This window comes from Haliotis cracherodii, unplaced genomic scaffold, assembly GCF_022045235.1.
Source record: "Haliotis cracherodii isolate W230 unplaced genomic scaffold, xgHalCrac1.p SCAF_17, whole genome shotgun sequence".
NCBI classification, from domain to species: domain Eukaryota; kingdom Metazoa; phylum Mollusca; class Gastropoda; order Lepetellida; family Haliotidae; genus Haliotis; species Haliotis cracherodii.
The window spans coordinates 2589047-2604607 of NW_027266272.1; the positions used below are offsets into that span (position 1 = coordinate 2589047).

General features: G+C 40.3%; 1 protein-coding gene across 1 annotated transcript in view; it reads left to right on the top strand.

Moving 5' to 3' along the window:
• Nucleotides 1-6370: 6370 nt before the first annotated feature.
• LOC139464828 (reversion-inducing cysteine-rich protein with Kazal motifs-like) overlaps nt 6371-15561 on the top strand; it is a 105805-nt gene continuing 96614 nt past the window's right edge. The window contains exons 1-2 of the mRNA XM_071246352.1: nt 6371-6545; nt 8671-8729. Coding sequence (XP_071102453.1) covers nt 6491-6545; nt 8671-8729 — 114 coding nt within the window. The 5' untranslated portion in view covers nt 6371-6490. The remainder of the gene's footprint in view (nt 6546-8670; nt 8730-15561) is intronic.

The window sequence follows — 15561 nt, forward strand, 5'->3', positions numbered from 1 at the left end:
ACTAGAGGCTATCGTGATATAACTAAAATTGCTGACTAGAGACTATCGTGATATAACTGTAATATTGCTGGCTAGGGATTGTCGAGATATACCTGAATATTGTTTGTTTTGTTTGTTGTTTACCGCCGCACTCAACAATATTCCAAATATTTGACGGTGGTCTGTAAATAATCGAGTCTAGACCAGACAACCCAGTGATAGATATCATGAACATCTCTCTAGGCAATTGGGATACGATGACATGCATCAACCAAGTCAGCGACCCTAACCACCCGATACCGTTAGTTACCTATTCTAACCCGGATCTTCACGAGTAAAGGTATTATTGCTGACTATGGTGGTTATGATATGTGATATTGTTGACTACAGGCCACCGCGATATAACTGTGATATTGTTGACTACAGGCCACCGTGATATGACTGTGATATTGTTGACTAGAGAATGTCGGGATACAACTGTGATATTGTTGACTACAGGCCACCGTGATATGACTGTGATATTGTTGACTAGAGAATGTCGGGATATAACTGTGATATCGTTGACTACAGGCCACCGTGATATGACTGTGATATAAACTGCTGACAACATGCCATCGGGATATAACTGTGATATTGTTGACTACAGGCCTCCGTGATATGACTATGATATGAACTGCTGACAACATGCCATCGGGATATAACTGTGATATTGTTGACTACAGGTCTCTGTGATATGACTGTGATATATATTGCTGACAACATGCCATCGGGATATAACTGTGATATTGTTGACTACAGGCCTCCGTGATATGACTGTGATATAAACTGCTGACAACATGCCATCGGGATATAACTGTGATATTGTTGACTAGAGAATGTCGGGATAAAACTGTGATATTGTTGACTAGAGAATGCCTGGATATAACTGTGATATTGTTGACTAGAGAATGTCGGGATATAGCTGTGATATTGTTGACTAGAGAATGTCGGGATACAACTGTGATATTGTTGACTACAGGCCACCGTGATATGACTGTGATATATACTGCTGACGACATGCCATCGGGATATAACTGTGATATTGTTGACTAGAAAATGTCGGGATATGACTGTGATACTGTTGACTGCTCATCGTGACCTTTGTTATAAAGTGTATGCATGGACATGCGCCATCACTTGATTCTACCAAGCTCTCTAAACTATACCATCCTGCTCAAACAGTATCTCACAAAATATGTTGAACGCCCTGTGTTTAACGGACTTTAATTCCCCCTCTCACATGCAGTGTTGGGGAGATGGCCGGTCTTTGCTGGGTCTGCAGTCTAATATACATGCTGGATGCCTCACTGCCGTAATCGGGACAATGTTTGTAGGCGTATAGTCTCTACAAACAAACAAACAATCGGACAAAAAGGAGTCATTTGCTGCAATTAACGCGCGCGTGCCGCCGCTGAGGTCAACACGTTTCTAAGCTGCGTTGGTCCCTTAGGGCGGGCTAACGGTAAGAAGTCCACGCTTCATTTGTTGAGTGCGATGGTATAAAAATGTCATATTTGCTTTCGATTTAAATAAATCCTTTGCTCAGTCAGTTAAAGTAATTAATCTCCACATAAACATGTCTTACTGCGGGATGAATGTACAACAAGGCCCAAAGAGAGAAAAATCAACACATTTATCACGCCGATTTAAACTAACCGTTATTCATCCACGATGAAAATTCCTCTGACACTTTTAAAACAATTTTTCACAATCATTTCGAGATTAGATATCGAATATCCATTAAACTTTCCTGTTAGTCTTGATCTGTCTCATAATATCGTCACCACGTACTCAATGCCTTGGAGGGCGGCTTGGATCAGTGATGGTTTAGCATCGATAAATCAGATAGCTTACGGAGCAACGGGATGGAGCGACAACGGGGTGTTACTGGGCAGAGGGCGTGGTCGGGCGGTTGGGGGTTAGTTGGGGAGTTACTGAGTGGTCATTTGACTGATCTGTGCGATACAGTTTTCTGAGGTAAATCATGTGACGCACGCATGCATGAGTAGAGCGAAAACATAATCATTGATTTGCCGTGTAACTCCACGGGTCAGACGTGTAGGCGTGAGTCAACCCACGTGACAGTCAGACAGGTAGACGGGAGACACGTCGCGTGGCAGTCAGACAGGTAGACGGCAGTCACCCCAGGTGACAGTCAGACGTAGACGGGCGACACCCCACGTGGCAGTCAGACTGGTAGACAGGAGTCACCCCAGGTGGCAGTCAGACAGGTAGAGGGGAGACACACCACGCGTCATTCAGACAGCTAGACAGGAGACACCCCACGTGGCAGTCAGACATATAGAAGGGAGATACCCCGCGTGGCAGTCAGACAGGTAGACGGGAGTCACAGCACGTGGCAGTCAGACAGGTAGACGGGAGTCACCCCACGTGGCAGTCAGACAGGTAGACGTGAGTCACAGCACGTGTCAGTCAGACAGGTAGACGGGAGTCACCCCACGTGGCAGTCAGACAGGTAGACGGGAGTCACAGCACGTGTCGGTCAGACCGGTAGACAGGCGTCATCCTCGCAGAGAAGACATTCTGACAAACTTGAAAGTTAACGTCTCCGACAGAGCGAAATCAACACGGGTCAGGCGTTACACGTCAATCACAAAAATCCACCCGTGCTCCTGTTTTATGTAATCATCTATTTTTTGCCGAAGTACATCGACTAAAGGCTCACAACCCCAGCACAACCCGCCGAGCACGTGTCCGGCCTGGCTTTTATCGAAGGTTATAGTTGTGTATACTGTGTTATCATTTCCGATCAAACAACGTTTTATTTTATTCGAGGAATTTCATTATGCACAGATCAATGGGTTTAAATTACACCGCTCACTTAACCTGTTTTTAAGGGGGATAGTTAGTGTTTGTTTTTAAGAAATGTGCATATATTAGTATAAATGAACCCTGATTTCTATGCTGGCATGTTTGAGAAATATATGAATTATGTAATAAGTAATCATACACTTCATGAGAACATGTTAATTTCCCTGAAATGGGCCGGGAATCGAACCTAGGTCTTCGGCGTGACGAGAGCCCCTTAATGTGAGATGAGCGATGTGGTGAGGTGAAATGGGCTTTACTGTCGCGTTCAAGTTTATTGCACTTATTTAGCAACGTGGTTGCAAGCATGTGTGTGTGTGTGTGTGTGTGTGTGAGGGATGGGGGGTGGGGCGGGGGACTCTCCGGGCGGACGCCCTACCACTAGACCACAGAGGGGGGTAATTGTGAAATGACCTCGAATTAAAAAACGACGAAATACATGTTCCTTGATAAGAACGCACACCTCGAGTGCATCACAAATTACAACCGTTAGAAGCAACATGCCTGACAGGTGACTTAATTAATGAATTCCTTGATGCAGTATTAATTACACTGTAATTAACCTACACACATTCAAGAGTGTCGTCAAACTCGCAGATAACCTCCTGACCTTCTGTCTTATCACGCGGTGCATACTTGTCAATTTCACGTGGGGAATATCGCACGTGCAAGGCCGCGCGAGATGACTTGATGGCGATCAGGTGAAATTGTTCCATGCGCTTGTCAGTTTCATTAGCGTGTGGAAGCATCTCGCGGGTGCTGCCGCTGTTGACAGTCAGGGTGGACGGTGAGACAATTAGAAGCAAACATCAGCAAGTACACACACAATAACACGTTTAATAGAATACTGGTCCATTTCTCAGTCAATGCAAACATATTGACTTCAAGCAGCTGGTTACGCAAGTGTTTGCCGGTGTAGGTAAATACTCTCCTTAACCTTCGCGGGAAAGTGTTACCATTTAGGTGTTGATTTAAGAACAAATGCGACAAAACTCGACATGTTGGTGTTAAATATGTGGATGGCGGGGTTATGAAAATAGCCATTCTTCCAACACGAAACCTTGACATTCCTGTCATACAAAAAACAAATGCCGTCATATCAGAGGCGGATCCGCGTGTTTTTTAAAAATGGGGGAGGGGGGGGGGGGGGGGGGGGGTGAGAGAGAGAGAGTGTGTGTGTGTGTGTGCGTGTGTGCGCGCACTTCAACCTTATCACATGGCCATAAGAGGTTGCCATAGACTGAAACGTAGGCTGTCTAAAACAGTCACAGTAAGGGGGTAATATTTATTCCTTAAAATCCAAGACCAATAATAATAATTATGTAATGTCTAAGAGTTAGCAAAGACTCACCTCGCCTCGGTGGCGTAGAACTACCCCAATCACACCCATCCACCCCTTTAACCTGTATTTTAGTGGTCCCTCGTCTCGATCCCTACCCCCTTATCCAGGCGTGTCAGCGAGGATCGACTGTACTGGGTGTCAGTCAGTCAAAGCAAGTGAAGAATAGAGCTGAAGGCTGTATAATGAGGAGCTTTTAGTACCGTGGTGATAAAATGTGTCGACATCGTACAACCAGCGCTACTGACATAAGTACAATTTCAACTCTGAAGCAAATGATTACTCTGCACTTACCCAGGCACTCGAGCAGCCAACACCCGCTTGTCAGTTGGGGATTTATTTATCTAAGTTTTTAATTTTGTAGTCGGAAACCTTTAATTGCCCTCTTCTAGTGCGGAGAGTGGTTAGCGTGTGAGAATAATAACACTGTTAATATCAATTTATAGTGGTATGGTGTAGCTGGATTCCGAATGCAGGCAGCAGAGTCCGCTCCTCACAATCTGTGATACCTCAGCAACCTGGCTTAAATCAAGGCAAGAATACATGATGGGGGCACTTGACTAATATATAGGCAGCCCTGAAATACAATAATGTGTTAAATAATAAATTAAATGTGTTAAATACAATTAAGTTAAATGATATTGATGCTATATGGAAACCCATGAGCATTGAGGGCATTAAGGAACCCTCAAGTCGATTCGCTGTTATTAGTTGTGTACCTTAGTCGCACCAGGATCCGATGACCTTGGGTTCGAATCTATGGTCGAGACTGGACAGTGCGGACCAAACTTGTGATACTACAATATAATTGTCAACGTTTACTGTGATAATTTATAGCATCCATTTGGGAATAAATGACATTCATTCGCTTTTAATGTAATTTTGGTTTGACGCGGCAGGGGATCGAACCACCGACCTTCCGTTCTCCGGGCAGGCTCTCTATCCACTAGACCACGGAGGCGGTCTCCGGACAGGCGCTCTATCCACTAGACCACAGAGGTGGTCTCCGGGCAGGCGCTCTATCCACTAGACCACGAAGGCGGTGTCCGGGCAGACGTTTTGTCCACTAGACCACGGAAGTGGTCTTCCTGAAATAATATATGTCCTAAAAAAACTAAAAAGTGTTCCAAGAGAATATAACGGGTGAACACAATGGCTGACTGCAATCAGCATTAAACCGGAATGTGAGAAGGCTGGTGTTTTACCAACTCAACGCTATTGTCTGAGCGGGCTCTTATCAGACATCACAGTACTGTGGCGGGTTGAGAGGGGAATGACAGACACATTACGGTAGACATAACGGTAGGTACTGTGGTGGCTGTGATAGAGTTTTACACAAACATACTGCGATAAGAGAGAGCTGAAGTGTACATTAGTACGGTATGGGAGGTGTGTATTTTTATTTATTTATTTATTTTTATTTATTTTTAACTGTTTTTTCTTCTTCTTCTTTTTTTTTCTTTTTTTTTTGGGGGGGGGGGGGTGTATTTTTAGTTACTACGATACGTGTGTGTGTGTGAACACATGGAGGGGGTGCAGGAACAGGGAGGACGATAGGAGAGCAAACACTAGTCCCGGAGTAGCTCGTTAGGCCGCACTTGGTTCTGTCACGGCCGGATTCAACACGAAGACCGGAGAGAAAACTGCCTGAATGAATCAACAGAGATCTACACATACGGCGAGGACAGAGCAAACAGAGTTGGGCGCTTGAACCTGTAGCTGGAAACAGTGCTTAATGATACCACTGACTGGAACCAGTTTCTCAGGGTGGGATGTGGAAATCGTGCTATAAAACTACATTAAAAATGCACTTTTCTGCACTGGGTAATTTGATAATTGTAAGAAAATCGAGCTGCCATTCGCTTAATGCGAAATGTTAAGCCCAAAAGACAAATCACATTACGCTAATATTAATGGGATGTGTCTAGCCCGACGAATTGATTCAGGAGTAAATAGAAACCAGAGAAAGGTACATGTTTTGTAATTTGGCCTCCCCCTATCCGTCTAACTGACGTGCTTTCCACCTCAAGCGAGCTAATGACAAAGGGCCAGTGAGATCTACCAATAAAATTCCATTTCCATCTGTCTGTCAAGTTTACATAGCGAGAAACAGCGAATTCCTATTGCAAGAAAAGTTCCGAGGGAGGAAAATAGACCAGCCTGGGAATCCGGTGTGTGGTTAGCGGAGGAGGAGAATGGAACAGCCTATTGTTGTGTAGGATGTAGGCGCTGATCGAGACCAGTGTGAGAAGTCAGTGCTTCAATCATGACCACGGATGTACAAGGACGTACTTTTACTCCAACATGAATTTACTCTGTTTTTCTGTGATTCTACTTGTTGCCTGCGCCGATTCCGAAGGTAAGATCAGGTGTTGGTACCCACCACACACGCTTTCTTTGGACTCTCTTTGCTCGCGAAGCGATTCGGCGTTTTTGTAATGGCGGATTTGTTTATCATTGACGGCGCATAATATAGAGGGATATGTTCGCTTTGTTGCTAGTAATCCCCGTCGCCTGAATTGAATCGGGGACGTCACATTTGTAGTTTCTTTCTCTGACATTTTGTTGGCCCTAACTCTAGTTTCTGCAGCTGTTGCAGTCCGTTAGCAACGCTGTATCGGGACGACTGTTGTAGCGATATCACTCGGTTCCTGCAACCTTTCATGCAATGCCGATGTCTTTTTCTCACCAAACTTGTCAATTTCCACAACCACAATCGACTGACTGGCCGACTTCCGCCGATCGTGTCCCCCTCAACGGCCTGGTATGTTTACTTCCGCGAATTGCGATCAAAATTGTCTTTCCCCAACCCAGCAATTTCAACGTGATTTGAGCTTGACATTACAGAGAGTGTGTGTAGACGAGCATGGCACCGCAGCGTACAGCCTCTCACGCCGGTACCTGTAGGTTCAACAACGCCTTGCCCCTACCACACAGCCACACTGTGGCGATTGTTTTCCGATACACTGTCCAATATACAATTAACATTCATTAGTAAGCAATACTATATTTTCCCGAGGCAATGATTACACTGACAGACTATCTCGATAAACACGCCAATTAGCGTTCATTAGAAAGGTTCCCAACCTATTCTTTCTTAATCAATCAAGCAGATTCGCCACATTCATTGAGTATACATACAATTAACTGTCATTAGTAAGTGATACTACCGTTTTCCCTTTCAACAATTAAACTGACAGACCATCTCCTCTAATATACAGACAATTAACATTCATTTGCGAGTGATGCTACCAATGATGCTTAATCAGATATGTCTTGTTTTTCAATACACTCACAAGTTAATTAGTTTAACAGATTGTGTTACATTCCAACCGATTAATCCAGTAATCCAGTAGTTTGGATGATTCAGATAATTTTTTGCAAGATGATAAGTAGTCTTGGGTGATCGGATCAAATCAGACTGGGAATTCAATGTTTAACTTTAAGGAATTTTGTAGAGTATTGATAATATTATACATGTTACTTGTATTCAAATGACAGGAATGGCTTCTGATATACATATTTTAAGATATTGATAACTTCATGTTGAAATTACATTTGACACTCTTAAGTGGTATTGAGATTGATGCAACGGGTATTGCTACTTTAAGTTTATGAGCCAAAATACCGTGGTGTGCTTGAGACTGGTGTCCATTTGTCAGTGAACAAATAAGCTCAAATTCAGACCTTAATGATTATTCAATATCACTCACCAAATTATTTAGCATGCAGGATTGCTGATGACTTACCTATTTCATGATGAAAAGAAATGGTCTTCTGCGTCATTACAAAAAATATAAATATAACACTACTAAATTTATGTTATGTTGTAGGTGGTCAGGCTTTTTTTTTTAAACATTAATTAATTCATTCAAAACTGTTATATTCCTCCAAAGAATTACATGGATGTTTTCATTTCTTTTTTAAAGGATTTTCATATATATTGGTCAGGCTTTGAAAGCTTTAGCTTTATTAAAAAATATATTCAATCAATACTAAGATAGATTCCTTTAAGGAATAACATGGATGTGTTAATTTCTTTAAAAGGGTTGTGATATATGGATACAGACAGTTTTCAAATGTACTTCAATACTGAGTCTGCATTCCGTCTACTGTCAGGACACGAAGAATGTTTTGAAATGACCATAAATTAGAAATAAACTTGCTCTCATAGCACAAGAATCTAATAAAAATCATTTTAATGCCCCTTAGTGGTTATAAGGAACATATTGTTTACTCTACCATGCTGAAATGTGTTTTCTTGTTTATAAACTGACTTATGAAATGATAATACCGACATGTCAGTCACAGGGCAATGTACATCTTGTACACGTGTGAACAAATTTGTAGATTACTCTCCTCAGTAATATAAATGGTTGCGAGGGCCGTACGCCCCTAAGACTGCAATGGAGAGTTGACACGAGGCTGTTTATGGGTGTGTAACTAGGAGAGAGATTTAGACCTGCTGGTTTATTGTTTTGCAGCACCAGTGTGCTGCTCGAAGCTGGGACGACACACAACATGCAAGTACTACTGTCAGCAGGTAAGAGTCCTTTTACTGTTATAACTATCAGGCAATTCCTAGATGCTCAATGACGCCAGGTAGTTTAATGCCTTGATTTATGGGTTATGAGCCTGTATCTCTCTAGTATCTAACACCAGCTTTGCGAATCAATTATAGCCTTATGTTGTTGATACGAATCAATTTCTGATTGCGAGTTGCCCTTGCGGCCACAAGACAAAGAGGGAGGGTGTCAGCCCCCTAGCCTTGAGGCAGTCCCTTGAGATCGGGGTTGTAGCTGACACTGTATATATGATTTACGGCCGACACAGCTAACATGTACACCAGAATGCGTTGCTTTATGGCAGTTGAAAATGCTCTTGTTTCCCGTATTCTATTGTGGGGAGTTGTGTTCGACGGTGTGTGGCTACTTTCAGCAGTGTGTGGGAATTTAATGTTGTCGTACTTCTCTCCGAACTTTTTGAAAATCTGTATGATTTCTATTTGGATTATGTTTTAATCCCACACTAACCTCGCAGTGGTTTTACAACATGTTGGTCATGCTCGTAGTCATGACATTCTGTTTCAAATTCCTAAACTCTCACTTTTGTATTTTTCATTCTGAAAAAATATATTTTATATAACTAAAACAATTTTTTATTCTTCTTCTTTTCCTGAAATATTTTTGTTCAAAAGGGAAGGAATAAGTGTCGTGTTCAAGCTTCGTCTAGCATCAGGTGCTTCCAGTTTCTCATCTCACATGCCTCAAAGAAAGGAGACCCGATACCCATTCAAATTAAATTTCTGTAAAATATCATTTTGTTTGACTGTCAAGATTGGATGTTTTTGTAAATACGAGCCAGTTTACGAAGACAATTAGTTTTTCCCTAAAGAGCACGTTGTTTAGAACTGTCATTACAGTTTGGTATTTCAAGAGCGTTTATCAAGTTGTCTGTTTAAAAAAATTGGATCCTGGAGAATGGGTGAATGAAAGATTTGATATAACCATTGAGAAATTAAGTATATAGCACACTTTGTTTATAACGAACACACTTATAACGAACTGAAGGATTGAATAAACTGGTTTTTGGTCCTGGGCATTTGCTGTATATATGCTGTATATATGCTCTTAATGAACTACATGTTTGCTTGTAACAAACTAAAATTAGTGATCCCTTTGAGTTTGCTATAACCATAGTTTACTCTATTTTAGAGGCATTTGAAAAGGAATTATAAGTAAAAGAAATTCTTCACTAAACAATATGTAGAAATCTTTAAAATTTCTGAAAACATTTTATCAAATATACTTCATAACTGACCTTAATGTTTGGTTTCTATGTTGTTGGACACTGATGTTACATGCAGTCGTTTTACTTTCTTTCTAGTGATTTCATTTTATCACAGTCTATTTTCTGGAAGTTTTGGAAATAATTTTTCAGGTTCAGAATGTACAATTATAAATAGAAGAAGAGTGCAAAATCAACAAATGATGTTTACACATCTGGAGCTCTGATCAGCAACCTTGCCAGAAAGACGTGTGTTCATATGTTATGTATTTTTTAAGGCAATTTCTGATAGCTTCATCTTACAGGGACTCTGGCCATGGCTTCCAGGACTGTGAGATAAGGGAATATCATTTATATGCTGGCTATTATTACAGAGGAATAAATACATGTAGAACAATGTTTAACATGAAGATATCATATTAGTGGGTTGCTTTAGGTTTTATGGTGTATAGTCATAGAAGTCTTTTCTTATTTAGTTCCGATCTGCTAGAATTAAGGATAGAGAGTGTAGGTGGTGATATTTTCCACTTGGGTGTGTAGGCCACAAAAATGCAGGATTTGATTTCCATCATCATTTTGTGACGGAGGGCATTTGATTTTTTGAGATTTTAAACAAGCTGTTTCAAACATCTGTGCACCGTGGACCTGTGATTCTTATGTAGGATGGAGGTTTGGCAGGAGTATTTCATTAGTAAAGAAACAATTCAGCACTTGTAGCCATTTACTTCATGTGGATAATAATATGATGTGACAGAGCTGGTGATGAGATGCATATTTGTGTAAAATATGCATGAAATAAGCTTAAATAGGCAGACAAATCGTATCCCAAGCATATCAAATAAGCAACCAAAACTATAAAAATGCTAACTAAAACTAATGTTATATTACAACTGATGAAGCGAGTGTGTATCAGCCAATCGTGAAATTCATTTAACAGTTTCATTCAGTAAAACATGTATACTACTATTTAATAACTTTTAAATGATTTACAGGGTTTATTACAAAAAAAGGTTTTCAAGTTAAAATACCCAAATGTAAAGAAACATGTTGGTAAATGGAATTTTGGGGATACCCAACAAAAAAAAACATGGGTAAAATATCCAACTAACCAAAAGCTTGGTAGAGCTGTGTGTGACATGGGTTGTTTAGAAGGAGCCGGGAGGGATGAAAAATTGAATAATTATTTAGCATGGCCCTATTGATATTTCACAGAAGATAGATGTTCAGCCTAGGTAGGACTGGTTGATGTCTGCTATATTTGGAGTAACATGCATGAACTTTATGTTTTCCTTATCAATCTGAAAACAGTGCGTAGGCACATGCACATGGATTTAATGTTATCTCCAGTTTGTGTGTGTTGGTTTTGTTCCTGAAATCTGATTTGTCAGTCTAATGCAACGCAAATCAATTCTGTCAGCTTTTGATTCATGAAGGTGTTTGGATAAGAATAATATCCCATCTCTGCCTTATCATGGGTCAGGATTCAATATACACTATATGCAGTAATAAATAATTTTTAAAATCTGTGTAAAATCCACAAATGAAATCACCATCCCTAATTACATTGGAGTTGTGTGCAAATATGAACAATTTAAAAAATCCATTAGCATAGCTACACCATGTACAGTAGTTGTAATGTAATTATTACCCTATGTAGCCTTTGTAACTGCGTACCTGTAGAGATCGTTATTGACTGATCGAGTGCTGGCATCACATGCACCAACGCTACTTCAGTGAAAAATGCACAAAAGTACATCGCCTCATTGTAACGTAGACATTTAACCCTGGAGACAGCACATTTGAACTGATGCAAATGAGAAGTCACATGAAACAGCATTTAAGCAGAATCAATTTTTAAAACTGTTGACTCCTTGAATTATAAATAGAACTGGACCCAAGAAATTAAAAAAATATTGAATATGTCAATACCCAATAGGAATGACAACATGTGAGTAAATACTGGATGGTTTAACAAATTTCCGGAGCCCTGGTTGAGTGCCAAGGTGTGTTTATTGTGCTTGATAATGATCGGGGCCATTTATAAGTGAGGAATGAATGCCAATGAAATTGTTCAGTTGTGTAGTCAGAACTGGTTTGATTCACGGGCATTGTTATATATTTCCAAAAAATTAAACGCCTTAATACAAGCAGGGTGGGAATTACTGCTTATTAAAATGATAACGGCGATAAGCCACGGAGAAAATGTTGAGAATTGTACATTAGTAAGGCAGGGAGAAATTGTTGTTGAGAAATGTACATTAGTAAGGCAGGGAGAAATTGTTGTTGAGAAATGTACATTAGTAAGGCAGGGAGAAATTGTTGTTGAGAAATGTACATTACTAAGGCAGGGAGAAATTGTTGTTGAGAAATGTACATTACTAAGGCAGGGAGAAAGCATTTGGGGAATTGGGTGTTTTGGCAACGTGAGTAAGACACATTGATTGCAGCATAGTACAGGTAAACATCATTGATGGAGATGATTTGTTGTTTGGCAGCAATTTTCCACCGTTGTTTAGGATACAGAATTCAAATAATTCCAGAGCAGTTTTCAAAGATGCATTTAGGATGTTTTCTGTTCAGCCCACATCAGTGTATCTGCAAGGTAAAATATTACAACCAATTTTCTCCCCACTTTCTCTGACAGATACATCTGTGGGGATGAACAGCAGATAAGAGTGTTTGTTTTTTGTTTAAAAAATGTTTAGGAAGAATCCCAATCTATGTCTGGAGATGTTTATGTCTGACTTGTTCAAGATGCAGTCAAGTTAATAACTTGGTGCTCTCGAAAAAAACCCTGATGTTCTGTTTGTCCTATGGGATAAAACATTTCCTGTGGTTGTGGTGTGGGATGTGTGATGTGTGTTTTGTCAAAGGAGAGGGAACTTGTCTGATATGAAGCGCTGGATGTGTCCTCGTACATCAGAACAGTTCTCATCACACAGTTGTCATTTCGTAGAAGACGAGGCGTTTTTTTTTAAATCATGCAGTTACATGGTAATTTGAGATGCAATGCAAACAAGTAAAGAATGGCAGCTTTGGGTTCCAGTTGAAGATGAATGTGATCACTTGTGGGCCTTCGTCCTGGTATCTGCAACTGTGAAACTTCTAGAATTCTTTAAGACTTTGGATCAAATTGTTTCACAACAGGAGCCTACTCGTGTGTATTCCAGGAGACTTAGTGACTATAAGAGCAATACACCAGGTGACTTTACACACCATATACCTATGCACCAGGTGACTTTACACACCATATTCCTATGCACCAGGAGACTTTACACACCATATTCCTATGCACCAGGTGACTTTACACACCATAGTCCTATGCACCAGGAGACTTTACACACCATATTCCTATGCACCAGGTGACTTTACACACCATATTCCTATGCACCAGGAGACTTTACACACCATATTCCCTTGCACCAGGTGACTATAGTATGACAGTTATACGCCAGGTGACTGTAAGAGCTGTACATGCCGGGTGACTATAAGAACAATACATCAGGTGACAATAGGAACTATATATGCCGGATGACAATACGAAATATATATACCAGGTGTCTAAAATATCTATAACAGTTTGTTAACATACACAATACGCCATTATATGCACACTATAGATTATGATAACTTAATACAGGGACTATGAACAGTAGTATATGCACACTATAGATTATGACAACTTAATACAATGACTATGACCAGTAGTATACAATGGTATATGCACACTATAGATTATGACAACTTAATACAATGACTATGACCAGTAGTATACAATGGTATATGCACACTATAGATTATGACAACTTAATACAATGACTATGACCAGTAGTATATGCACTCTGAGATGAGGTGAGAGGAATAGGGTCTTCCACACCCCGGAGAATTAAAGGGGCTTTCCATGGCAGTGATGTGACTGACTCATTACAAGTTTAGGGACCCATCTGGTGTGAGATTACAAGGGCGCCTCTACGGAGGAGACGGTGAAGTCTCATTCTAGCCGAGAATCAAAGAGCCTCATCAAGTTGAGAATCAATCGCAGGGACTGGAATATATGATTGCTCATTAGTCAGACAGACTCTGAATATCAGTTGTGCAACTTGAAATTCTATCAGTAGCTGAGGCATGCTGGGATGTACGAACAGGCATCGGAACAGCCGACATTGTTATCCGGGGAGTTTTGTTTTAATTCATTTTTGTATCAATCGCAAGGTCAACTGGCCCCAGTAAGAAACACATATTAGGCATAAAAACAACCCTGTTGTGATTGGTAATGGCCTGTCTTTCGTATTGCAATTTATTGCAACAATGATTCTTGTATTGTGATACATACCCCAATATATTGCATGCGAAAAAAGATAACCAAAAGATTTGTAATTTTCGGAAGTTGGAAATGGGTCCATAGAGTGCCCCCTGTTTGCCCTCAATTTTATTGGATGGTCAAAACCAGAGCTCCAGATAAGCTTTTGGTGTTGTGGGTATTTTACCCATGCATTTTAAAATCATTGGGTATCAGTAATTCTATCTGTGTATTCAAATTTCTGTACCCACTAGTTTTTACACATGTGGGTATTTAAGTTAAATATTTAAACACACTATTCATCTAGTCCCTGCAAACTGGTGATGTGTGGGTTCGAGAGCTTTATAGGACTCTAAAATACCACGATACTTCCACAAGAAAGTGTGATGGCAAATGATCATGATGTAACTGTCATCGTGGAGTTTGGCAAGGTTGATGGAATGCCCGTTTATAATTTCAAAATAAGTTGCTGATTTGCTAATCGAATACTCAGGGTTACTTCACAATATTTTGATGATACGCACAAGTTTTAATTTTGTAGCGTATCTGTAATGTTCGTTGCGTATTTGATACGCTTGGATTATATTTCACTGTGTATTTCTGCATTTCTGATGCGTATTTCACGCAGATACGCAGCTTATCTGGAGCTCTGCAAAACACACTAACTTCTGAATTTCATAATTTTATTTTCGACGTGTCATTTGCCAACAAGATGGTGATATACATGATTTTGAAAAACACAATACCAGTTTTTTTCAATCATATTGTGATAAATACACCTCAAAGAACGAAGGAATGTTGTTTAAGCTGTCGTCATCAATAATCCACCTATATCACAGCAACCGATAGACACCGACAGGGCCCTGATAAACATGTGGTTGATACAGTGTAACATTTACACGGTCGCCCACACAAGTTGACCACCCAATCCTCACTTCAGTAAGCTCTTTTGCCAAGCAGGTAGTCGTGTGGACCTATTCTGACCAGGTATCATAAAGGGATGTTTATTTTTCGACCCACCAGTTTTGTTTATTTTTCGACCCACCAGTTTTGTAGACTTTCTCATGTTATTTGTCATGCCAGGAACCAATATGTGAATCCCACATTTGCCTACATCTGTTAAAAAAAATAAATTTGGTTTGGGGGGACAGTTCAAAACTTAATTTGTTTCTCTGTCTGTTGAATTTTGTTTATGGATGCTTGGAGACTCGAAGCATGAAACTAAGCGTGATGGTGTTCATGTTTGGTGGATGTTTAGAGTTTTTGTATTCATCAAAGCTCCAGTAAC